General features: G+C 34.7%; 1 protein-coding gene across 1 annotated transcript in view; it reads right to left on the bottom strand.

Moving 5' to 3' along the window:
• The window catches only part of LOC136037860 (sorting nexin-27-like), a 48,431-nt gene that overhangs the window by 2,869 nt on the left and 20,401 nt on the right, over window positions 1–25,161 (bottom strand). The window contains exons 4-9 of the mRNA XM_065720710.1: window positions 22,136–22,269; window positions 16,830–17,137; window positions 13,708–13,868; window positions 8,898–8,987; window positions 4,396–4,545; window positions 1,178–1,306 (exon numbers count right to left, since the gene is read on the bottom strand). Of these exons, the coding sequence (XP_065576782.1) occupies window positions 1,178–1,306; window positions 4,396–4,545; window positions 8,898–8,987; window positions 13,708–13,868; window positions 16,830–17,137; window positions 22,136–22,269 (972 nt within the window). The remainder of the gene's footprint in view (window positions 1–1,177; window positions 1,307–4,395; window positions 4,546–8,897; window positions 8,988–13,707; window positions 13,869–16,829; window positions 17,138–22,135; window positions 22,270–25,161) is intronic.

Raw genomic sequence — 25,161 nt, 5'->3', positions numbered from 1 at the left:
TCTAAAACATTAGGTTTTGTCTAAAACTGAATACATTCCAAAAGAGATTATTATTCCGTTATATTACTGTTTATTATATAATAGATTATTACAATTAACATACAACGGGCGGAATCACCAAATTAATGCAAAGCTCACACAACGAAGGTGAATTCAAAAAGTCACCCCCTCCCCAACCCATGAAAAAGCCTAATAAACGGTTCGGGAACTAAGGATCAGTATTCCTATCCTTACCATAAACCTTGCCAGCTGAAGGGAGTTAAACCTCCACAACAATGTCCACTAGGTTAACATTCAATTTATGAAATGTCTTAAGTCCTTGGCAATGGATACATTTTGTATCCCTGGCCATGGAGCCTTTCGAGGGGGAATGAGTATATTGTATTTCCATTTTGTATTGTATTGTATTGAATAAACTTCTTCTTTTTCTTAAATTTATTGAAGAAGAATTTATATTCTTCGATAGAATATATATTTCTTATTTATATTCTTCTATAGAATATATATTTCTTCAATTTATGAAGAAGGATTTATTTATTGAAGAAGAATTTAGCCTTTCGAGGGGGAATGAGTGTATTGTAATTCCATTTTGTATTGTATTGTATTGATCAAACTTCTTCTTCTTCGTCTTAAATTCATTGAAGAAGAATTTATATTCTTCTAAAGAATATATATTTCTTCAATTTATGAAGAAAGAGTTATTTATTGAAGAAGAATTTATTGAAGAATTATTTCTTCTTCTTCAATTTATGAAACCTCTTGAGTCCCGACCGGATAATCTTCTAATAGATGGCTTCTTGTTTACACGGCCATCTGATATTTTGGTAAATTGGGGATCCAGTTGTTCCAGTTAGAGTAAGATGATTCCAAAAATTCATAATTCGTGCGGTGCCTTCAATAGCAATTCCTAATTTAGACCTTTAAAGTCGAAACGAATGTTTAGTCAGCGTGGGTCTAAACTAGGGAACTACTTCCTTCGGTTCTTTATATCTCAGCTTTCCATGCCAATTACGCTCCACCCTCTCAAGGGTTCATTTCTTAACAGCTGCTCTAAACCCACGATAGAGATGGGAATCTTAGCGATCTGAGGGACAGGAATGAGATCCCGAATGCCCCTATTGTTACAAACGGTAAATAAGTAGAAGGATTATATAAAATCAAGGATTTGTAAACTTACATAGGGAGTATGTATCCTAATCCATCTGGGATTTTTTTCTGGCTTTTTATACTGCAGACAAAATGCCATGCCTTCTTCGTCGATTTCCCAGCTTGTAACAATATCCCACGGAAACTCAATTATCTGACTCTGAAAAAAATCTCAACATCAAACAATCGAATCAATATAAATCAGATATAAGACGTATTTGACTTCGGTATTATACAAGTACTGTCGATCTATAACCGTTGTTTCTTTCTTATGCAATTTCCTTTCGAAAATAACCACTGGATGCGGTATTGACAGTGTGAACCTCATACTCAAAACCATTTTTATTTGTTTTTTTTATCTTAAGTTTTTTTCCTTAGGCTGGAGCTACAAATAAAAATACTTATTAGCCCTTAAAAATCCTTGAAATTTATAGCAGCAAAACTAAAATATAAGACTATTTGATTTTTAATGTACAAATAATCTTCGTCAGTGTTGCCATATCAGATCGTAATAATAAATGAGCGAAATTAATTCATTAAATTTGACAACTCTTTTCGTCCGAAAATTCAAACATTGATATAATATTTTCGTTTGTTTTTAATAAGAAGCTTTTTTTCTTAAAATCAAGTTCAAAAGTGCTAATATACAGAGGACATCAAGATAAAAACTTTTACCCCTTCCCCCCTGGATGCATCACAGATCCATTCATAACTGAAAACCATGATTTAAAAAAATTCATTTAGTTGTTTTACAATTATGAAGTTTTTAGGGCAATATCATATTTTCATCAGTGTTGCCATGCTAAAACCGTGATAATAAATAAACAACCAACTAGTGAAGTTTGACAATGCTTATTGTTCGTAAAAATTCAATCATTTAAAATGTTTCTTATTATTGTCTTAATTTTTTTTTTTAACCAAAGGTTTTTCTTAAAATCAAGTTCAAAAGGCCTTAAGTACCATGGACTTCAAATAAAAATTGTTTTACCACCCTGGATGCATCTCAGATCAATCCACACCTTAAAACCACAATTTTCTAATATTTTTCACTTGGTTGTTTCAAAGCTGTGAAGTTTTAGGGCAGTATTACACTTTCATTATCGTTGCCTTGCTAAAACTAACATAATAAATAAGCAAAACAAGAATTTAGATTTGAAAACGCTTTCTATCGACAAAACTCAAAAAATAAACACTAACATTTTGTTTATAAGCAAGATATGTTTTTCTTAGAATTAATTTAAAAAACTTTTTCCACAAAAGAAAATTCAAAGAAAAGCAAAGAGCTTAATTAAGCCAAGAATAAGCAAAAATAAAGTCAAATAATCTCCCAAGCGTAAAACTACCACTATCAATAAATAAATGAAACTCAAAACGAACAGAAACTAAAATAAATAGCCGAGTCAAACTCAAACCGGGCAAAAATTAACATGAGTAGGGATGATAACCCCCTATACCTCCTCAGGACCAGAACAAAATTTGCCCTTTGCTTAAAAAAAAAAAAGATTGTGCTCAAGTCACTTTCTACTTAGGCAGTTCCTATGATCAAGATACAAACGGACTAATCAGTAGATAACTCCGTAAAAGCTATAGAAGCAAGAAATTAAATAGACTATTTGATAATTAATGTGCTAACAACCTGATAAGCAAACATTGAGAATACTTTGGTTTTATGTTATATACTTCAGCAGAGAAAATGTTATGAATCCTGGTTTAGTAGGGACTTGAAATTGCTGATTAATGAATTTTTTTTTCTTTTGCATGAATCTTAACTTTAAGGGTTGTCTTTGAGAATTCGCAGATAATATAAGAATAAGTGGTATGACTCTAAAATCTAAAGAACCGTAATAAACGCTAAGAACCGAAAAAACAACCTTGAATTTACTTCTTTATTTTGGCTACGTAAAAATCACTGTCTTGCCTTTTTTGAACTGAAAAGGTTTTTGGCTATTTAGGTCTAATTTTAGCTACATTTTGACTGCTGAATTTAAAGACTAAACGGTTTACTCTCTATTACCGCTACTCTTTCAAATATATCCCCTTATCTCTCAACGATTTTTATTTAGTATTTAGTATATCAACAATGGGGGTTTTCAAATTGTAAAGACTAAACGGTTTACTCTCTATTACCGCTACTCTTTCAAATATATCCCCTTATCTCTCAAAGATTTTTATTTAGTATTTAGTATATCAACAATGGGGGTTTTCAAATTGTATTTTTACAACGAGACCTGTGCCACCTCATCATCAGACTAACAAGGCTCCATTAAAACCTTTACTTTGGATATGCTGATAGCCGGCCCTCCAAAAAGTGGGGTAGCAAACTAGCAATGCTACTTGGCAGTTTTCAAGTTTGTTGGCAGATTTTGTTTGGAAATGACATTTTCACATATAAAAACACTTTTTTGCTCATAGAATAGTTGTCAAAACACAAGTTGTGCTCTGCCGTGCAAAAAGTGGGGTAGCATAGTAGCAATGCTACTTGGCAGTTTCCATGGCCTAGTAAAATCTGACGGCAGATTTTGTCTGAAAATACAAGTGCTTTCACAATCCCCAAATTTTTGAGGATTTCACCAAAAATATGTCTTCTAAAAAAAATCGTTTCCCCAAAATTCTCCTTACGTTCAAGGTTGCCACCCCTAGTGATTTATCACTAGTGAAAGTCCACCCCTAGTTTTATATTATTTTCATACTTATTTTTTTACAAATGGTTGGTCTTAATTTCTTGCTCTGCTTCCTGATATCTGTGTTTGAAGATTGATCAAACTGGGGTACCATCTTCAGAGCATGCTCTAAGCCGAATTTGTTACAATATATAGACAAAGATAACGGTCACAAAAACAGCTCAATAAATTAAAACACTAGTACTTTGAACTCTTTTGTTTCTAATTACGATATCTGACAACGCTCTGCAAGATAATTCTCAATGGCATCTTCTTGCACACCCCCTTTCAAGGAAATTGGTCACAGACCATACAGACCATATACAACTATTATCTGTCACTTAACAGAGCCACCACTACTCATGATTTCCTCAAGGGACGGTAATTTAAGTCCTGAGCTAGCGCTCTTTTAAAAAGTAGATACATTAGAATTTAATGTATCTACTTTTCCATTAACTTTTAATAAAACAATACCCTCAAAAAAATTCAGGAAATCTAATTTTTATTATTTAATAACTTGGTGAAAACTTTATTTAATAAGTTGGTGTATTACATCAACACCAACAGCAAAGAAAGAGAAAATACGCACCTCTGGGGTACCATCTTCAGAGCATGCTCTAAGTCGAAATTGTTGAAGTCCAATAGATGGTATCACATGTCCATCTTTCCGGGAATCACATCCACAATGAGGAAATATAATCTCACCATAACCGGGCAATTCTCTTGCTAAAGCTAAGTACTAGAAATATAACTTTAAATTAGTATTAATAGGAGTTGCGAAAAGGAAAATTATCCATCATTTACATATACGTTCCTTAACCACACAGGCTACACGCAAGGCCACATCCAGGATTTCTTTTCGGGGGGAGGGACAAAAAAACTTCAAAAAACACATAATGAATTTGTTCAAATGCATTTGTTTGCTTGTTTTACGAGTCGGACAAAAATTTACAGGAGGGGTAGGGATCGAACCCAGTAGCCCCGTGATGCAGCCTTGGCTATACATAACGTACGACAAAAAAAAAAGAAGAACACAAAAATTCGGCAAAAGATAAAACCAAACAGGGGTGAAATTCAGCTAGTGAATGAAACGGGAAAAAAAAACAGGTATTGCTTCAGCAAAAAAAGCTTTAACACTGAGGACAAGATAGAGGAAACCTCCGCTATTTATCTGGTTTGTCTTTTTGGTTCATTTACTGATTGAAAATCACCATCTTGTCTTACTCTTAACTATGATTTTTTCTTGACTTTTAACTTTTTCTTAACTTGACTTTTTCTTTCTTTTTTTCGTACATCTTTTGTTTGCATTAAACTAACTGCGTCCCAATTATTAAAGTCAGTTTTAATTAGAACTACTTTCTTTCACTTAAAAGTAGTTATAACCATTTCAATTTCTAATTAATTTCATATTACTAAATGAATCAGTTATCTATTCTATCTAAATACATTTTTACCCCTGTTTGCACCTGTATATAAAATACCTTCTTTTTATGATCAGTGACCTGATAAACTACCAATGGCGAACTCCCGACTTGTGACGAGACAACTACCACGCTATGACTAGAATGCAGTTTAATTTTGTATAGATTTTACTTAGATTTATATATATCTGTCAACCACCGAGTTTTTACACTGGTTTCGAATATCAAATCAGAAACTTATTATTGTATTATTACATTATATATCTTATATTTATATCATTATTATATTTATATTATTATATTATATTAAAGAAGCTAGTCTTTTTTTCGTTTCCCAGTGTTTTTATCTTCGAAAGCCTGTAAGTACCTTCGTGGTCTAATTTTCCATTTGGAATAAGAAATGAAATCAGAATTTTTCGACCAATAATACTTGACATGCAGGTTTCAACATATGTTAGCCCGAAGTACCAGCGGTTTAAACTAAAACGCCATCTACAAACCAAATTTACGTTAAGAATTTGATTACATTAACGTCGGGGTTTTCTCTTATTTCTAAACGGGCTAACTCATGGAATTCATTAAATGAGAACATTACAAGTGGTGATTTAGATGAATTGAAAAGACTGTTGAAGAATGGACAGTTTTCTAAGCATAATTTTAATGATTAGTTTGACAGGGTACATAATTGATAGAATAAAATGGCATTAGATCATTAAAATTAGTATTTTATTTTTATTGATGAGCGTTAAGGAAGGAGTTAAGTGTTAAGTTAGTGGTAGCAGGATACAAGATGTTGTAGTTATATCTTGTTTTTAAAACCCCCCTCTGAGGTTAATGTTAATTTTTTTGTGGATTTGTTTGATTATCCCTCCTATATGTCATGCTTTGGCCTTTGGAGATGTGTTTATTTTAAGTTTTTTGTTATTAGTTGATTTTAAATTAACTAAAATAAAACATTGCACAGCAACACTCACCAGCCTTATTACCGGTGTTTTCAGAAGTTCATTATGTATTGTATGTAAACTAAGAGTTTGTTATGGCCGTAATTGACTTATACACAGCGAGAAAACGAGACAACACAAAAAACGACAAAAATGATAAAATATAATCACTTTCTTTCTTTCTTTTTTGCTTTTTGTGATGCAGTTTGAGCTCTAGTAGTTCCTTTTTATTTTCGTATTCTGTCCCAAATCCCCTTTGTCTATATAACCATTGTTTTTCTGATTCAGACCGATTTTCGGATTCGCGTTATGCTTTAGACTCTTGATTTTTTTTAACATTATTTGACTCAACACGTGAATCCGCTATTTTTAAGTTTGTCATAGTCTTTTATCAATAAAGTATCATCATATCTCACATAGAAAACCTGACGCGGTAGAGCCTTTACAAAGTTGGATCCGATACAAAAACTAAATTAGGAAGACACATTAAAAAGTACATAGCAGAGGGAAAAGTTCACATTAAAAACAGGCCAAGAAAGGCCCCAGGAAAAAATACAATAATAGCCTCAAAAATAGTCAAACCTAGGAAAGCCTAAACACCGGGATTAAAATCTAAATGACATAAAATCCACGTTAAATAGTTATAAAGGCAGAATCTGATTCTATAGAACCGGGAACTACACTAGGAGCGATTCAAATGGGAAAGTTCATTAGAGCTGGTACATAAAAACCCCCCAAAAATGCCAAAAACTGGGGTTAGTGTGCCAAGGACAGTGATAGTAAAATCTGACTGGATTGGTTAAGTGGAATTGACACAACCAAACATATCTTAAAAAATTAATATAAATCGGGAATACAATTTTTCCCGGAAAAGACCTTTGTATGCAGTTATAGAATTTTGGCAGTAGCAGGCACAAAAATAAAAAAAGAAAAATCACAAGAACCAATGTGGCAAAACGATATGTAGCATTGAAAGTTGAAATTACCATTCAAATGACAAAAACGGAAAAATACATGAAATTGTGCTTCACGGGACAAACTGTCTCAAATTCTCTAAATATGATATTAAAAATAAGACGAAGCTATATTTAAAAGAAAATACTTCAAATGACAGTAAAGGGATATTAAAACTCAAAACAAGCATAAATTAGAGTGGAATAAAAAAGAAAAACTAAAAAGGCTAATTACATCGCTACATCTGCAAGACAAAAGGATTTTATTTGTTTCATGGTGGAAACGGTAAAACTGCTGCTTCAGACGGTTTTTTATGTTTTTTTTTTAAATAGTTTTTTTTAAATGTTTTTTTTGTTTCAAACAAAGCATAAATAGACACAAATGCAAATGAAGGGCTCATTTTGAAAGGGACTGGCACAGGGGAAGAATTGACTTCTGAAGGGGTTTAGCTCTGCATACTCTTTTTCTCTTCATACAAAGCTTAGCCTTTAAGTTTTTAGTTTTTAAATAAAAGATTTAAAATAAATTATTTTTTTAAATGAAAGGGATCTTACCGCCTTTTCCCCAAACCCTTTTCATTCAAGCATGATTTTTCCTCCAATACTTCAAGAACGAATATCCTGAGATAGGAGCAATGTAATAAAAGATTTTTTACCCCTAAATTTTTGTCCCCCGGCTTCTGAAAAATAACTTTTTTGACATTTATATTGTACAAATGACAAAAATCCAATTTTTTCGGGAGAAGACCTATGTATGCAGTTATGGAATTTTGGTAGAAGAAGGCACAAAATTAAAAACAGAAAAATCGCGAGGCAAAATCAGCCAAAAATAAGATAAAAACACACCGAACGAAAAAGTTTAACATTAGCATTCCTTTGAGGGTATAGTTGCCTATGAAAAATAACGTATTGTTAGTGTTCACGAGTGAAAAGCATTGTCAAATTTAACTAATCAGGTTTACTTTTTTTTTCACTGTTCAAAATGGCACCACTTACGAAAAAGTGGCACTTTTCACGCATGAATAGACCATAGATGGGTCCTGGGGATAGAATATTTTATTTTGATGTCCTAAGTACTTTGAATCTAAGTGACGTAAAATATGTGTTGCAGTAGTTATCAAGCCAGATCTGGATTCTACCCCAGTCACCAGATTTTAAAAATGTCGTAGCACGTAGCAGACGAGAAAATTTACAACAAAGAGCAGACAAATACAAAGCTGCCCCCCTCTAAAAAAAACTATGAAATCTAAATTCACAAATTCCGAACTGCATTATCTAAAAGTCAGATTCAGTCTCTACAAGGGAAAGGATTTAACAATGAGAAAGTTAAAATCTGTGAAAATAATTTAACGAAGAGAAAGCTAAAAATCTAAATTACATAGTATATATTTTAGAATAGTTAAAGAGACAGATTCAGATATTATATCAAAAATAATCTAACACGTGACAAGTGACAACGTAAAACACATATTACGTCGAACTCATTACGCAAAGTCAGATTTGATTTCTTTCCAAAATCAAGGGAGGGGGGCAATTTTGTTGTTTTTTCAATGAAAATAACAAAACAGGTGCTTTCCAAAATCTAGGAATGGTTATGGTAATTACCCCCGGGCGAGATTTAGGGCAAGATTGTAAATAAGTATATAGGGTGTACATTCCCTGCAAATAACAACCCTGATTTACCATTTGAGATGAAGAGATCATTTCATAATAACTTGACCTTAAACTTAATAAATTAACTCATCTCAACCGAATAAAACAACAAAGGTAGCTTACGTCATGTTTTCGTCCTGGATCTTGGAGTACTTTCAGCTGATATAGTCTTTCTCCAGCATAAATGAATCCTCTATTCACGTCGTCAATGGCCTGAATAAAGAAGAAGAAACAGAAATAAGAGAATTTTGGAAGAAAATTTTGTGGAGCTTTTTCTATCCAAGTTCCCTTATCTTGAATATATAAATCACACAAATTGTTATTATTGTACTTGTCTCTCTTAAAGTACTAAGGACAGTGAAAATCAAATCTTATTTTCTGAATTGATTACGTAGAAAATTACACAACCATATAAATCCTAGAAAACTAGAAGAAAAAAAAATAACCAGAAACTCAGTTTTTAATCAAAGATTCCTCCATATTCAGTCGTATAGTTTTTAGTAGTAGCGGGTACTATAATTAAAAAAAAATAAATGAAAATTTTGATCAAGTAGAAATTTAAACAACGATATATATCTTAAAAATTACAAAAAAGAGCTCGATTCTTAATGAAAAGACCTCCATTTTCAGTTATGCAGTTTTGGATAGTAGCAAACCCCCCCCCCCCCCAAAAAAAAAGTAAGTAAAAAATAAAAAAATTAAAATATTTAGTACTCTTTAGTGGTGCTGAAGAGCTTAAGGAGGTGCAGCTTTCATTTGAAGTTGTAGTTGTTCTTGGTAGTCAACATACCATTAATGTTTGAATTTTAGGGACAAAATGCATTCTCAAATTTAACTAATTAATTTTGCCAATCTATTTTCACAGTTGAACGTGACAACACTGACAAAAATATGTTACTGACCTAAGAACTTCGCAATTATGTAACAACCAAAAGAAAATCTTAGAAAATCACAGATTTCAGGCATGAATAAATCCAAGATGAGCCATGGAGGCAAATAATATTTATATTCTGCTTTTCTTGGAATATTAAGACATTCATTGTTGCTCTTTGACAAGTCCATCGCCTCTAGCCAAATTGACAAATGGCCTTTACCCTTTTTGGCCTCTACATTAAAGTTATAAGTCAAAGAAACTTTTGTTCGAAGACGTCTTATCAAAGGCAATTCATGCTATTTTATGGCAAGTTCGGTACAATTTGGCGATAATGTTTAGCACATCTCATCTAGGACCAGACACAGCCGTAATTCGCCTTTATATACCTTTTTGTTGCAGTACCCTTCCAAGAATGTACCAACAATATAAATTGATTGCTTGAGAGACTTCTTAAGATAATCCACGATGTTTTATGACCAAACCCATGTTTGACCGATATTTAAGAGTAAACACCAAACCGATATTTTTATAACTTACCAAAACAGCAACGTTAAGAAGTCACTTATTGCTTTTAGATGTTTGTTCATTTTAGATCCAAGCTGGATTTATCAGGAAGGATACCCCAAGAAAGATTTTGCTGGCTAGGCAACGACAATTTCAGATGATGGCAGATATACTTATGTTACTTATGAGGCTAAGTAAAAATTTGGGTAATTGTATGATGTACCCCCTTCTGGTCAAGCTGTTCATGCATTGACACGCTGTAAACCGGCTTCTTTAACTAGTTTCTTTCAACTTAGCTTGAGATTACATAAAAAAAACTAGTTTTTTTTAACTGAAAGTAAGGAGCGACATTAAAACTTAAAACGAACAGAAATTACTCGGTATATGAAATGGGTTGTCCCCTCCGCAATCCCTCGCTCTTTACGCTAAAGCTTTTAATTGTTTTAAAAAACAGAATTGTGGCAAAGAGACAAACTTTAGCGTAAAGAGCGAGGGACTGCGGAGGGGACAACCCATTTCATATACGGAGTAATTTCTGTTCATTTTAAGTTTTAATGTCGCTCCTTACTTTCAGTTAAAAAAACTAGTTTTTTTTATGTAATTTCTGACGGTTTTTGAATTAATGCATGTTTGATTTTGGTTCTCCACACATCAATTATTAAAATGAAATTTGCATATTAATTCCTTTTTTGGCTAAATGGCTTTCTCTTAGTTTTGATCAGATGATTTTGAGACATAAAGGGTGGGGAAAGAGGCCTAGTTGCCCTGCAATTTTTCGGTTACATAAAAAGGCAACTATAAATTTTAATTTTTAACGAATATTTTTATTAGTAAAAAATATACGTAACTTAAGAATTAACTTACGTAACAAACTTTTATATTCTTACATTTGTATTATGTATATGAGGGGGTTTGTACCCTCTTTAATACCTCGCTCTTTACACTAAATCGTAAGTTTTGTCCCAATTCTTTAAGAATGACCCCTGAATCAGAAAGGCCGTAGAATAAATAGTTGAAATTACTAAAAACACTATAGCATAAAGAGCAAGGTATTTATCTCCTCCTAAATACCTCGCTCTTTATGCTAAAGTATTTTTAGAACCTCATATGCGTAATAATCTCTGTTCGTTTTAAGTTTCAATGCTACTCCTTACTTTTAATTGAAAAAAACTTTTCCATGTTTATTTTTTCATTGTTTTTTTATAATAATTTTAGAAAATCCTGCGCCCTTTTCATTGAATTTCTGTTCCCCCATGACATATTTCTCCAAGGAAAGATCCTCCCACATAGCCCCCTCCCCTCAAACCCTCAACCCCACCCCCAAAACCAAAAAAATCCCCCTAAAAAGGTCTGTACACTTCCCAATAACCATTATTATATGTAAGCACTGGTCGAAGTTTGTAACTTGCAGCCCCTCTCCCAGGGACTGTGGGGGAGTAAGTCATTCCCAAAGACATAGTTATTATGGTTTTTGACTATGCGGAACAAAATGGCTATCTCAAAATTTTGATCCGTTGACTTTGGAGAAAAAATGAGCGTGGGAGGGGGTCTAGGTGCCCTCCAATTTTTTTGGTCACTTAAAAAGGGCAATAGAACTTTTCATTTCCGTTAGAATGAGCCCTCTTGCGACATTCTAGGACCACTTGGTCGATACGATGACCCCTGGGAAAAAAACAACAACAAAAACAAACAAATAAACACGCACCCGTGATTTGTCTTCTGGCAAAAAATACGAAATTCCACATTTTTGTAGATAGGAGCTTGAAATTTTTGCTATAGGGTTCTCTGATACGCCGGATGCGATGGTGTGATTTTCGTTAAGAATTGAGCCGGGTCGCTCCTTAACAGTTCGTTACCACGAACTGTTTGAAAATACAAAGAAAATTGACAGAATAGATGGTAAATATATATATTTGCACATTAGGGGGGTGGGGTAAAGTATTTGGACAGTGTGAAGTCAAAAAAATTCTTACAGAAAAAACCTTCAAAAATTGATAGTTTTGCTATTGAATGGCAAAAATAAAAAGAATAGAAATCACATAAATTAAGAAAAACCTCTTTTGAGTGAGCACCGGGATTTTCTTTTCTGTTAGTTTTCTTTTAATAAGAGTAGGATTTTCGATAATTTAACATGGGAATATATGAACTTAACATAACTAGCAACACACACACAGGGCAGCTTTTGGCGATTTCATTAAAAATGTAGAAAATTTTAAAGAAAATTAGGTAGCTGAATAATTAATTTAGAAATTTATAGGGTTAAAGCTAAAAATTTCTCTGTTAGTTATAATTAGTCTCTAATTAGTTTTTATTTCAAGAATTATTTTAAGCCAAAATCCAGTCTGCAAGATGAAGGCCTAGGCTAGCTTGGGAAAAATCAGGGAGGTTAAGTAGGCTAGTTAACATTGGGCTTCAAGATCTACTGAATTCTGCTTTCTTTACGTCTCTCTACATTATAAAGGGCCTGATAGATACATGTACAATAGTTGTGATAAAGTCTAAAAAGAAAAATCGCCAAATGCAAGATACTGCTAGTCTTTTTTTTTCAACATTAGTGCCACTTTCCACTGTCAAAAACTCCCCATATTCTTTGCAGCTAAATCAATAATACACCTCAGAAGATACTGCAATAGATACTAAACTGAACAAAAAACACGCGGTCAGTAAGAAGACCGGAAATCGCCGGGTGAACTGCAACGCACTATTGCGTTGTCTAATCGTTTAATAGCCAGTTAACATAGGCCAGTGAGTGAACTACGAAGGTGGAGGATAGCTGATACCATCTAGTACAAACTCAACCAAATAGTTATACAACCACCATATGGTCAATACAGATTGAACACAGAATAACAGATAAGTTCTCTGGAGACAAAAGTGTCAGACACGGGTGGTTCGCTCCTTACAAGGGTTCTATTAATTCAGTTTGTTTTCATCGGATACCAACATACCAAATAGTCACTACCGATTGAACATAGGATAACAGATAAGTCCTTTGGAGATATAAGTGTCAGACACGGATGATTCATTCCTTACAAGGATTCTATTAACTCATTTTGTTTTCATCAAATACCAACACACCAAATAGTCAATACACATTGAACATAGGAAAACAGATAAGTTCTCTGGAGACACAATGGTCGGATACGGATGGTTCCCTCCTTACAAGGGTTCTATTAGCTCATTTTGTATTCTTCGAATACCAACACACCGAATAGTCAATACAGATTGAATATAGGATAACAAATAAGTTCTCTGGAAATACAAGTGTCAGACACGGGTGGTTCCCTCCTTACAAGTGTTCTATTAAATCATTTTGTTTTCATCGAATGCCAACACACCAAATAGTTAATACAGATCTCATTGGAGATACAAGTGTCCATTTGCCATTACAGAGGTGCTTTGTGCACACCCTATGTATGTCAGGCAAAAACCCCTCAGGCGAAAATCGTAAGCATTAACAAAGAATGCTAATTAAATAAAACTTAAATACAATTACAATTTAAATTAAATACAATTAAATAATCACAAAAATAACTTGAATTAAACAAAACTTACTTGGTGAAAGAATAACGTGGCAATTTGGTCATTATGACAAAGCGCTATTTCTTCGCTAATAGAAAAGAGCCATCTTTTAATAATTAGGCAGGTGGCAGCAGCAGTTGTATAATTTTGTATATAAATGGAGTGAGGAATCTCTCCAGGCTGTAGCTTACGTTCTAGAAAACAATAGTTGTAGTTTATTAGATGTTTCTTTTATTTTTTCGGGTTTTTATCAATATTTGCACAAAAAGTTGATTTTTTTTTACCGGTTTTAACTGTTGAAAGTTTAGCCCTGGTACTTACATACATTTGCATATTATGATTTCATTTATAACTTTTCATACCCAAAATTCTAATCCAGAAATTCTCCAAATTCTTCTTAAAATGTTAGATTCGAGCTATTGGGTAAATACATCTGATTGAAATTGGGTGAAATAAAGCCCAGATTGAAAACCAAGGTACTTTGCATAGAAATACACGATATAAAACATAACATAGAGGTAATAGAAAGGTATAAAATCAATGTTGTATCCAGGGGTGAGGGGGGGGGGGGTGTCACCGATTTTAAGTCCTCCCTCCCCCCCCCCCCAAAAAAAAAAATTGTCTGACTCATAAAAAAGTAATAAAAATGAACATAAACAAATTTCTGATGCATTTCGAAAAATTTTCTAGCCCCCCTCCCAACAAAATCCTAGATACGCCATGAATCCATATAGAATCCAGGGAATATAATCCTCAAGGAAACCTTACACTGTAGCATGTATGGCATTTCTTTTTGCACAAAATGCAGAACATATCTTTCTTACACATATTATCCTTCGTGGAGGTTTGGCCAGAAGCACCCCAACGACCATAAATAGGCGTCAGTACGCAGTCGGCCGCTACGTGACCAACTCCATGACAGGAAAAACGCCTTTTTGGGAGAAATTTGAACTATTCCGCAGACAGCTTCTCATAGCCAACCTGAACTGATACCACAAGAAAATATTCAAGATCCTTCCGCGTCCCAAAATACACCTTAAACACTTTGGAACGCTCAGAGTTACCGATTTCTGGTACACTTGGCACAAGAGCGTCTACATCAGTATGAGTCATGTTACATAGAATCTGCTTCGGGACGGCAACAAACAGCTTCTCTTTGAGCATAGTAGTAACGTCAGGCTTACTAGTTTTCATTTTCTCAATAATTTTCTTTGCAGATGATTTAGATTGACGTACAATGTCCAGTCCTGTTTCAACTTTCTCTGATTCTGACAACTTTTTTCTGCTCACTTATTTCCACTGAGTCGCAACAAACGCTGTCCAAAAACTGCTTAAGAGCATCGGGATTATCGAGAGATTTTGGCATTTTGAGAACAACAGCATAAGATGCCTTAGGATCGACGGCTACTGAATTAGCAAGGCCTGGGGCTCACTCGTCGAGGGACAGCACAGACCCCACGCTTTAGCTGTATACACAAAGTTCTTGAATTCTAGGCATAAAATCGGTTACCTTTCTGGTTAGAGTAGCATTTGTCTCGCTAACAATTGTAGGGACTTCATATGGTTCATATATAATCGAACTTTGGTGGGATCACTGAATTCTCATCACAATCGTCAAAAACTTTCAAAATGTCCGCAAAAGTGTCAGCAACTTTCTGCCTCTCGGTTTGCCAAGTAGCACACCTTACCATAGATAAAATAATTTTTTTCGCTACGTTTACCCTATCTTTTGCGAAAAAAATGACAACCAGTTTTAACTATATCGGTGTTTGCATTTCCTTTTGATTTCACCCTTACGGCAAAGTTCAGCACAGCATTCTGTACTCATTCATTTGGCAGCATCCAAGGATGAACCCCAATAAAACAAGGAAAGCGTCACTCCCGTTCCACCTCATCCCCACAGTTTAAAGGAGACTCTCCCGGCAGATACAACGGCACTTGCTATGGGGAACTGCCCCTCTTCTGTTTGCCGATTGGGGTTACGTAACAAACAGCTTGGCACACTTAAATTAAAATCGGCACAAATCTATTTTTACAAAATATAAATTAATGTCCAGAAACTAGGTCAGTAGATTACAATATTTTTAATCTATTTTCAAATGTTTTGAAAGAATGGTCACACAACTAGAAACGGTCACTGAATTATTTTAAGATCCTACTGGGTTTCAAGTTGATAAAATCCAGAAAAGGTATTATACCTTTCAGGACTAAATCAAGACTGATACGGTTCCGCGTGGCAACACTAAGAAGAATATCATACTGCCGTGAAAATTTCATAGTTTTTTAACAGCCAAAAATAAAATTTAGAAGTTCACGGTTTTTCAGGTATGAACTGACCTATAATAGTGTCAGGGGCAAAAAATATTTTCATGTCCTTTTCAAGGTTGACTGAGGAAACTGAAAAATGTGGTTTGCCGTTTTATTTTAAGTTTTTAAGGACCACTTGTCTGTACAGGAAAACTATTTCAGGCATCGAAGATTCGACAAACTATATTTGATAACAAAAGCTTCATTATTTATATATACGAGAAAATAAGATATATTGCGTCATAGGAAAAATAGAAAATAGCGGAATAAGTTGTCTGTCTAAGAAAAAATAGCAACTCCTCATTATACAGAGAATTATAAAATATAAGAAGAAACGGCTTAAGCTAACAGAAAAGATTTTCTTGGGCTTTAATTTTCTTGGCCATAAAGGTTGGTGTATTTTTAACTACTACAGCCAACTTGATCACACTTTGTTCTGGTGCCCCCCTTCCCCTCACGTATGTGCCTACAGTAGAGTAAAATGCGCGATATGTAAGTACCAAGACAATTGGGTAATTTACTAAGGCAGTTATTCTCCTTGAATCTTATTATGGCTCCTTAAAGAAAGTAGCAATTTTTAAGAATCTATAACTGGACTAAATACGGCCAATAAGCATTTTTCCACACTACTACTCATTCGATATGCTAAATTTAATATCAAATTAAATGACCGCTTAATTATTATTACTTTATTAATTATTATTTTATTGATTTAGTAGATTTAATTACTGAATTACCAATTGTCTGTACTAGCCATGAAGATTTTTGAAAAGGAGAAAATTATCAAATTTCACAAGAAGGAAACAATTTCCTTCTGCCGAAAATTACCAAAAGGAAAGAAACATTACCAAAATTATATTCCATTATTTCAAAAAGGGAAAAAGCCTGCCAAGCTTTGCCACCAAGACCAACTTTCCTCATCACTGCTTCAAAAACTATGTCGGCTGTTGCATTCCTACTAACACCAACAGTAACTACTTCCCGACTGGGCAGTAAAACCTTAATTTCTACATTTAATAAGCCACAATTTTCTTCGTTTGACTCGGTGAGAAATTCTTGGATCAGATCAGACTCAGCAATGACACGGATGGCACACACCTTTTCCAGGTACTGCTCCAGCCCTCGACGCCGTGAATCGATTTGTTGTTCGCTTAACCTGTCCAAGAAATAAAGACATATAACCTTTACCTTAAAAATAAGATAATAAAAAAATCTATAAGATTTATAAGCAACAATTAGATTTATTAAGAACCTTTATAATACAACAACAACAAAATTTTTCAGCACCAGGTCAGTAGCACTGCTGTGGTTGAAGTCGGTCAGTTACACATGATTGGCAACCCTGTCAGCAGACCTTGAGTTTGCAAGGTTTACAAGGTTACGGGTGTTACAAGGTTTCGACCATCAACACGCTATTATTGAGGATTAGCATAAGGTTATTGACTGTTCATTGTCTTATGATGGAAGGTTTTCACAATGGAATCCACGTATGTTGGGGAGACTAGCTGACCACAGCACACCAAATTTAAACATTCAGATTCAATATCTTTCTCGTACACTATAAAATGTACTTTCAAGGACTACTCTTTCTTGCTGTAGCAATTCGCGTGGACTAAGGTCCAAGGTGGATCATCTGTAGAAACGTTATAAATGAGTTGCATTCTTCTACCGTGTGAGTCACAGAGCCGCTATCATATAGCCAGATTCAAGAGCTCTGCGGTGAGCTCAACGTTCACAATACAAAATAGCTAACTTGTCGAACAATTCATCATGAGAGGTAGGCATTAAATGAACTTGCTTTTTAGTAAGGCCAAGGGCAGTTAGTTGGGTTTGACGCATGTATTAGTCCTGGCGGTACCTCCCGAATTTATCTCTTCCAGACAAATAGGTGAGAATCAATCCAGGTTGGCAGTCAGTCCTTTGACACTGACCACGTGGCTGTTACAGATAACACAAACCTAGAGGTATCCTCAAAAATAAAACACGAACGGACAATACGCAAGCATTATTATGCCGATTAGGAAATACTCTGAAGTTCAAAATACCTTAGAAATCTCAGACTAAGGCGCAATCTGCAATGCCCAATTTAATACTGTAGTTATTTAATTCAAAATTGTTTAAATCGAGGGCATTTGCAAATGCCCCCCCCCCTGGATTTTTAACGCCCCCCAGGTACATATTAAATGGAAAAATTGTGGAGTGAACAATCAGCTACTATCACATACACAAATTAGATACCAAAAGCTTACCCAGATCAACTTGTCCAACTATAGAAAATCTTGGTGCAGATTTGATATGGGGTATTGATTATGACGGTGCATCCATTATGAGTGGAGAATTTAACGAGGTTCAAGCAAAGCTTAGGAATAAAGTGCCTCGTGCAGTTTACGTAAACAGTCACAACCAAAGATTAAACTTTGTTTAGACTGACTGCCTAAAAATACATGAGCGAATTTTCGGAATTTTTCCCTGTGGTGCGAAGACTTCACGTATGTATTTAATGCAGAAACAGTGATCATTTAACATTCATGGCATACCAGCATATTAGCAGTCAAAAAGTCTTGGACCTTAAGAGGACCGTCCAGAATCACTGGTTTTACGCAGTCTGCTCTATTTCCAAGGTGATGGCCACATTTGAATATATTGTTGCTGTGCTAGCTGCAGTCCCAACACCGAGGCAGTGTGTGAAACAAAAGGACTAATGGACAAAATAAATCCAGCCTCTTTTGTCTCAACTTTGCACATACTGGAAAAAGTCTAGTCACTGCAAATTCTTCATCAAAGCAACTTCAATCCGAAAGCTTGCTGAGTCATAAGGCATTTGTACTGATTTCTGCGACATACGAGACTCTCCAAAAGCTGGGAAATGATATTGGAAGTTTATTATTCAATACAATACAAAATACAATTAAAAATGGAATTATAATACACTTATTCCCCTTGAAAGACTCCATGGCCAGGGATACAAAGGGGAAACAATACACTTATAAACTTATACAATACACTTCCCCCTCGAAAGGCTCCATGGCCAGGGATACAAGGGGTACTCGATAACGGATCGAACAACTTAAGCAAAAACACATCCGAATTCTTGGCTTTACATGATATCCAGGAATCGAAATCACCACCTTCTAAAACCAGTGTTCGAAGCAAGAGAAGTTAAGCCACTCCCATTTGTTTAGAGACTTTCTTTCAAACTCAACACCCGGTAAAAGCAATATCAGTCAACCAGTTCAACCCAACTCCGGTAAAACCTCTGTACTTCGAGGTAATAGACAGTTTCACGAGCGAGATGGACCAACATTTCATGCAAAATATGCATCTGCTCGGCACTTTATCTGCCTTCGACCGCTCAACTTCCGATCTTCTCCAATTTTTGAAAGTGGAAAGATTTATGTGTCATTATCGGTGTCGATAACTATGTCATAGAATTCTAGCTTTCTCTTGCAAAGCTACATTTGTCAAAAAGTAATATTTCAAAAATGGCTCTTCTCCAAGCTATCGACATTTTTTCCGACCTCCCAATTGCCTATTACAGGGCTTGGGAATATTCCTGTTCATTAGAAAAGGCACTTGACAACCTTTCAAGGGACTTTTATGGGGGTGAAAAAAAGGGATCAAAGTGGGAAGATATTTTGATTACCTTTCATGGTCAAAACATTCCTTTGCTCATGAATAAGAAACGGAGGCCCGGTCACCCTAAGAAGTAATCATATTCATGAGCCTTGGAAGGAACTCGCTTTCCCCATAGACAGGTCAATTGTCTTACGTTTTTTCCATTTTATTTTTTGTTCAAACTTTCAGTTGTGTTTGTTTAAAACAAAAAAAAAGGAAAGCAACTTCAAGACTAGAAAGAAGTAAAAACATTCGATAAGATTTCAGCTCGCAAGCTAACTCATTCACTTCTTCGACTTCTCTCAGAGATTGGTCAACTTCCTTATCAGGTCTGACTTCCTCTTTTATACGTCTTTTTCACCCCACTCTTTCCCATCTGTTTTGTTTTTTCGTCTTTCTCCGTTTCCATGGCATTCTTTAGCAGAGAATTAGCCAAGGCGATGTTCACAAAACCCTTTGAAGCTATCACTTTTGTAAGCAATCGGTGGGCTCTTTCAAGACGACATCAACAATTGTTCGTTTTTGTTTTTCAAAGCCTCCTTTTCTTGCAATGATTTCTCATGTTTATCTAGCTTTTTTGCTAGAGAAGTCAACTAAGTTCACCTCTCTTTCTTTCTAGTGGTCTTGGATGCTTTGTTGAACAGCTTGTTCTTTTGCCATGCTCTCCACATAGTCTCGGTATTTTGACCAAGCCACCCTAGCCAAAGTCAACAGCTCCTTGGGACTAGGAAACCTTTCGGGTTTGCTACCATATGTATTCAAGACGTCAATCACACAAAGCTTTCTATTCAGGACTTTTTGTCCGACGGAAGAAGTCTTTCTGAGAGCAAAAAAACCCTCTCTATGTAAGCACTGCCATGCAATAATGTCAAACCAGTTTTTTCTAACTTCGACAAAAGCGTATATTTTTGCTCACCTAAACATCCGTCATAAAAAAATAAATGGATGCCAGTAATAGTCGATGCGTGATGGTGGTGGGTCTGCTGAGTTCTTGGCTTAAAGCAATATCCACTCACTTCTAATAATGTTAACAGTTACTCCTACTGGGACCTCTCAAGCAAGCAATATCATATCTGATAGACTTCTAGCTCTTTTCATTTCCGTGGGATCCAAGAACCTAAGCACTTCAAAAAGGCTATTAGAAGAGATTAGGAACTTCTCGATCAAGCGTTCGGCAGATGCCCTGAAATGCCTTTGCGCCCTTAAATGGAACCCTTTTCTTTCTGCCAAGATGAGTTTCTGAGCATCTAATGCAAGATCAACCTGCTCACCTAGAATAGTGTCCTGCAAATAGTTGTCTAAGTTCTTAAGGAAACGCGTAGAAATTTCATCAGCAGACATGATAATGTCAGGTTCCAAGTCTTACCAAAAAAGTTAGAATTCAGTTTTTCAGGTTGGCATGAGTAGCGTGCACAAGGGGTTCGTTCTTCTGAAAAGCTGCTGTAAATTTCCTAAAAAGCTCATACAATGAATACACGAATTTGAGCTCCGCAAGCATATATTTCCTTTTTAGTAGCATAAAATCACGAGTTACTTTGCTGACGACGTTACATTCTTCAAATGTTTCTTTGAGGGCACCTAATACAAAAATACTTCATGAGTGCCGGTCATTGATCAATTGCTGAGTGAACAGCAGGGTATCCAATATCAGCCACCTTGTTGGGACGTGTTGAATGAAGGGACTCCGTTCTTTTTCTGGCATTGTCGAAAATCCTCGCATCTTGCAGGCCAGCCAAGGAAAAGAATGCCTCGACTCCCCGGGAAGACAGAGAACTTGCCCCAGGCGCAAAATTTTAGGGGTGCTAGAAATATAATTTTTATTAAGATAAAGTGGAGGTCGCAGTTCGCAAAATTTAAATAAAAATGAAATGAGCACACAGCAACTGCTGGATCAAGCCCATAGCTGAGTATACTAGTCGTTTCTTTTTTGGGACAGTAAATACTCACATGCATTCAGCTACATTCAAGCGCGATGGAATTTGAACGACGAGGGTACCAACCTTTGGCAATAGTCCTGATAAACTCCTTAAATTAATTTAGAAGAGTCTTAATGGGACAGCTAAGCCAGTCCTCTAAAAGTTTTGTCTGTATGTGTTGAGGAGACTTCCGATATGACCCATGGCAGGGTTGAAGCAAAAAGAGTAATTCGTCGTAACGTCACTGGCCCTGATTACCTCTACCAAGAAAATTATAGGCAGGAATATCTATCAAAATACTTCATTCGATGACGAACTGTCATGTAGAACAAGCTCTAAGCACATGCAATCTGAGAGACCCTCTTCAAACTCCTTTAAAAGGTTTTCAGCTATTTTATACGGTAGATTCAATTTAGTATGACAATTGTCAAAATTAGCGGAAAATCGGTTTTCGCTGGCACTAGCAAATTTTGCGGCATAAAAACAATATTAAAAAATATTAAAAATAATTTAGGTAATTATTTAACAAAGTTTTTCTCAAAGATAACGTTGGTTGTTGACCCCAAAAAATATTTGTTCTAACATGCTTAAATAATTAATTCAGTAATTTGGAAAATACTTACGCAAACGGCCATTTGCCAGGTAATTTAGGAAAATTAAATCCAATAAATTCCCTTTTTAAGTTATTATGAAGCTCTACAAATTCATTATAACGATGAGAACATAAATGTCTTCCAGCCATGTAAATATCATAAACCTAAAAAGAGAAACATTTACAGCTTGAAAAGCCTTTAATACACTGAATCATGAGAGAAGCTATACAAGTATTAAATCAAACTTTTTGGTTAAACCAAATTTTGATAAGTTTTTGTAAATTTTAGACAAATTTGCTGTTTTGACATATAGATGATTCAGTACTAAAGTGGAACAAAAAAAAGTAACTTTTAAACTTTTAACATAGAAGCTCTTGAAGTTCGACGTTTTGAAAGAGGTTGAGAACTTTAAATTCCTCGGGTGGATCATCAATGTGATGGGAACGTAGAGCGCGAAATTATTGCAACATATTGCTTGCGCTGGTAATGCCTTTGGCAAGTTATGGAACGGGCGGAGAAATTCCACGAACTCTCTGAAGCTTAAACTCACCAGCGTTCAACAAATACTATCTTCGGAATTAGCCAAATACAAACTTAATAATAGGAGTTTATCTTGCATCTAGATCTAGAACTAGCACACATCCAATTTACGAAACTAAAGTAGGACGTTATGGTAGTTCGACTCATATTTCCTTCTACCGAGCAGCTGCTTTAGCGTTGATTTTGCTTCTCACCTAAGCGGGATAAATCAAAAAGCCTCAATACTATCATTTAGATTATTTGTAGACTATTCAGTAGATTATTTGTACGTTATTTGCACGTCATATTATTTACAATAGTATTATTTTCTGTGCAACTGTTCTTTCTTTCTTTTTCATTTTCTTTTATTCCGTTTTGAACCCTTATATGTTCTTCAAGGTAATAAAGATTTTGGTTGATATATATATATATATATATATATATATATATATATATATATATATATATATATATATATATATATATATATATATATATATATATATATATATATATATATATATATCAAACAGTTCGTGGTAACGAACTGTAGTAAAGAGCGATCCGGCTCAATAGTAACCAAAACTCTAAAAAATTGAATTTTGATATCAATAGCTACATCAAAAGAATCGCATTTTAATGCTGATTTTAATAATATAAGTTTCATCAAGTTTAGTGTTACCCATCAAAAGTTACGAGCCTGAGAAAATTTGCCTTATCTAGGAAAATAGGGGGAAACACCCCCTAAAAGTCGTAGGATCTTAACGAAAATGACACCATCAGATTCAGCGTCTCAGAGAACCCTACTGTAGAAGTTTCAAGCTTCTATCTACCAAAATGTGGAATTTTGTATTTTTTGCCAGAAGACAAATCACGGGTGCGTGTTTATTTGTTTTTTTTTTTTGTTTTTTTTTTTTCAGGGGTCATCGTATCGACCAAGTGGTCCTAGAATGTCGCAAGAGGGCTCATTCTAACGGAAATGAAAAGTTCTAGTGCCCTTTTTAAGTGACCAAAAAATTGGAGGGCATCTAGGCCCCCTCCCATGCTCATTTTTTTCCTAAAGTCAACGGATCAAAATTTTGAGATAGCCATTTTGTTCAGCATAGTCGAAAACCAGGCGTTTTCAGTAGGATTTTTTGGTTGGGGGAGGGGTTGAGAATAGGGGGATAGGCTGGGGGAGCTTTCCATCGAGGAATTTGTCATGGTAGAAGAAAATTTCCATGAAGGGAGCGCAGGATTTACTAGCATTATTAAAAAAAAAATGAAAAAAGAAATATGAAAAAGTTTTTTTCAGCTGGAAGTAAAGAGCAGCATTAAAACTTAAAACGAACAGAAATTATTACCCATATGAGGGGATCACCTTCTCCTAATACCCTGCTCTTTACGCTAAAGTATTTTTAGTAATTTCAACTATTTATTTTACGGCTTTGGTGATTCAGGGGTCATTCTTAATGAATTGGGACAAAATCTAAGCTTTAGTGTAAAGAGTGAGGTACAGACGAGGGGATGAACCCCCCTCATATAGTAATAAAAACATGAGAATACAAAACTTCTTTACGTAAGCTAATTTATAAGTTACGTATATCTTTTACTAAAAAAAAAGATTCGTAAAAAATTAAAAGTTCTAGTTGCCTTTATCTTAATTAACCAAAAAATCGGAGGGCAACTAGGCTTCCTCCCCCGCTCTTTTTTCTCAAAATCATTCAATCAAAATTATGAGAAAGACATTTAGCAAAAAAAAATAATAAATAGGCAAATTTCGTGTTAATAATTCCTCCACGGAGAGCCAAAATCAAAACATGCATTGATTGAAAAACGTTCAGAAATTAAATAAAAAAAAACAAGTTTTTTTAACTGAAAGTAAGGAGCAAAATAAAAACTTAAAACGAACAGAAATTACTTTGTATATGAAAGGGGCTGCTTCCTCACCAACATCCCGCTCTTTACGCTAAAGTTTTTTACTGTTTTAAAAAGAAGAGTTGAAAGAGTCAAACTTTAGCGTCAAGAGCGGGATGTTGGTGAGGAAGCAGCCCCTTTCATATACGAAGTAATTTCTGTTCGTTTTAAGTTTTAATTTTGCTCCTTACTTTCAGTTAAAAAAACTTTTTTTTTTATTTAATATATAAATACATACATATATATATATATATATATATATATATATATATATATATATATATATATATATATATATATATATATATATATATATATATATATCATGAAAAGAGAAATCACCAATGCTACAGCACAAACACACAAAAAAAAAAAAAAAAAAAGAGAGACAGAAGGAGAAAAGGAAGACTGTTTTCCTAAATTAGTGATTAATATAGACCAGCACTTGAATGAGGCCTTAACCCTACTCATCCATACAATCACATAGGTCAAACAGCATAGCCACACACAATCAACCATAAAGAATAATCCATGGACAGGCAGTCATGTCGTCAATAAGTATAAGTCGTCATTTACCGAACAATAGAAAAAATAATATAGACAAATAATTCAGAGGCAACACCCAACATAAGGGCTCATCA

This window comes from Artemia franciscana, chromosome 17, assembly GCF_032884065.1.
Source record: "Artemia franciscana chromosome 17, ASM3288406v1, whole genome shotgun sequence".
Taxonomy (NCBI): Eukaryota; Metazoa; Arthropoda; class Branchiopoda; order Anostraca; family Artemiidae; genus Artemia; species Artemia franciscana.
Note: the sequence above shows the minus strand (reverse complement) of the source record. Positions and strands in the feature narration are given on the sequence as shown.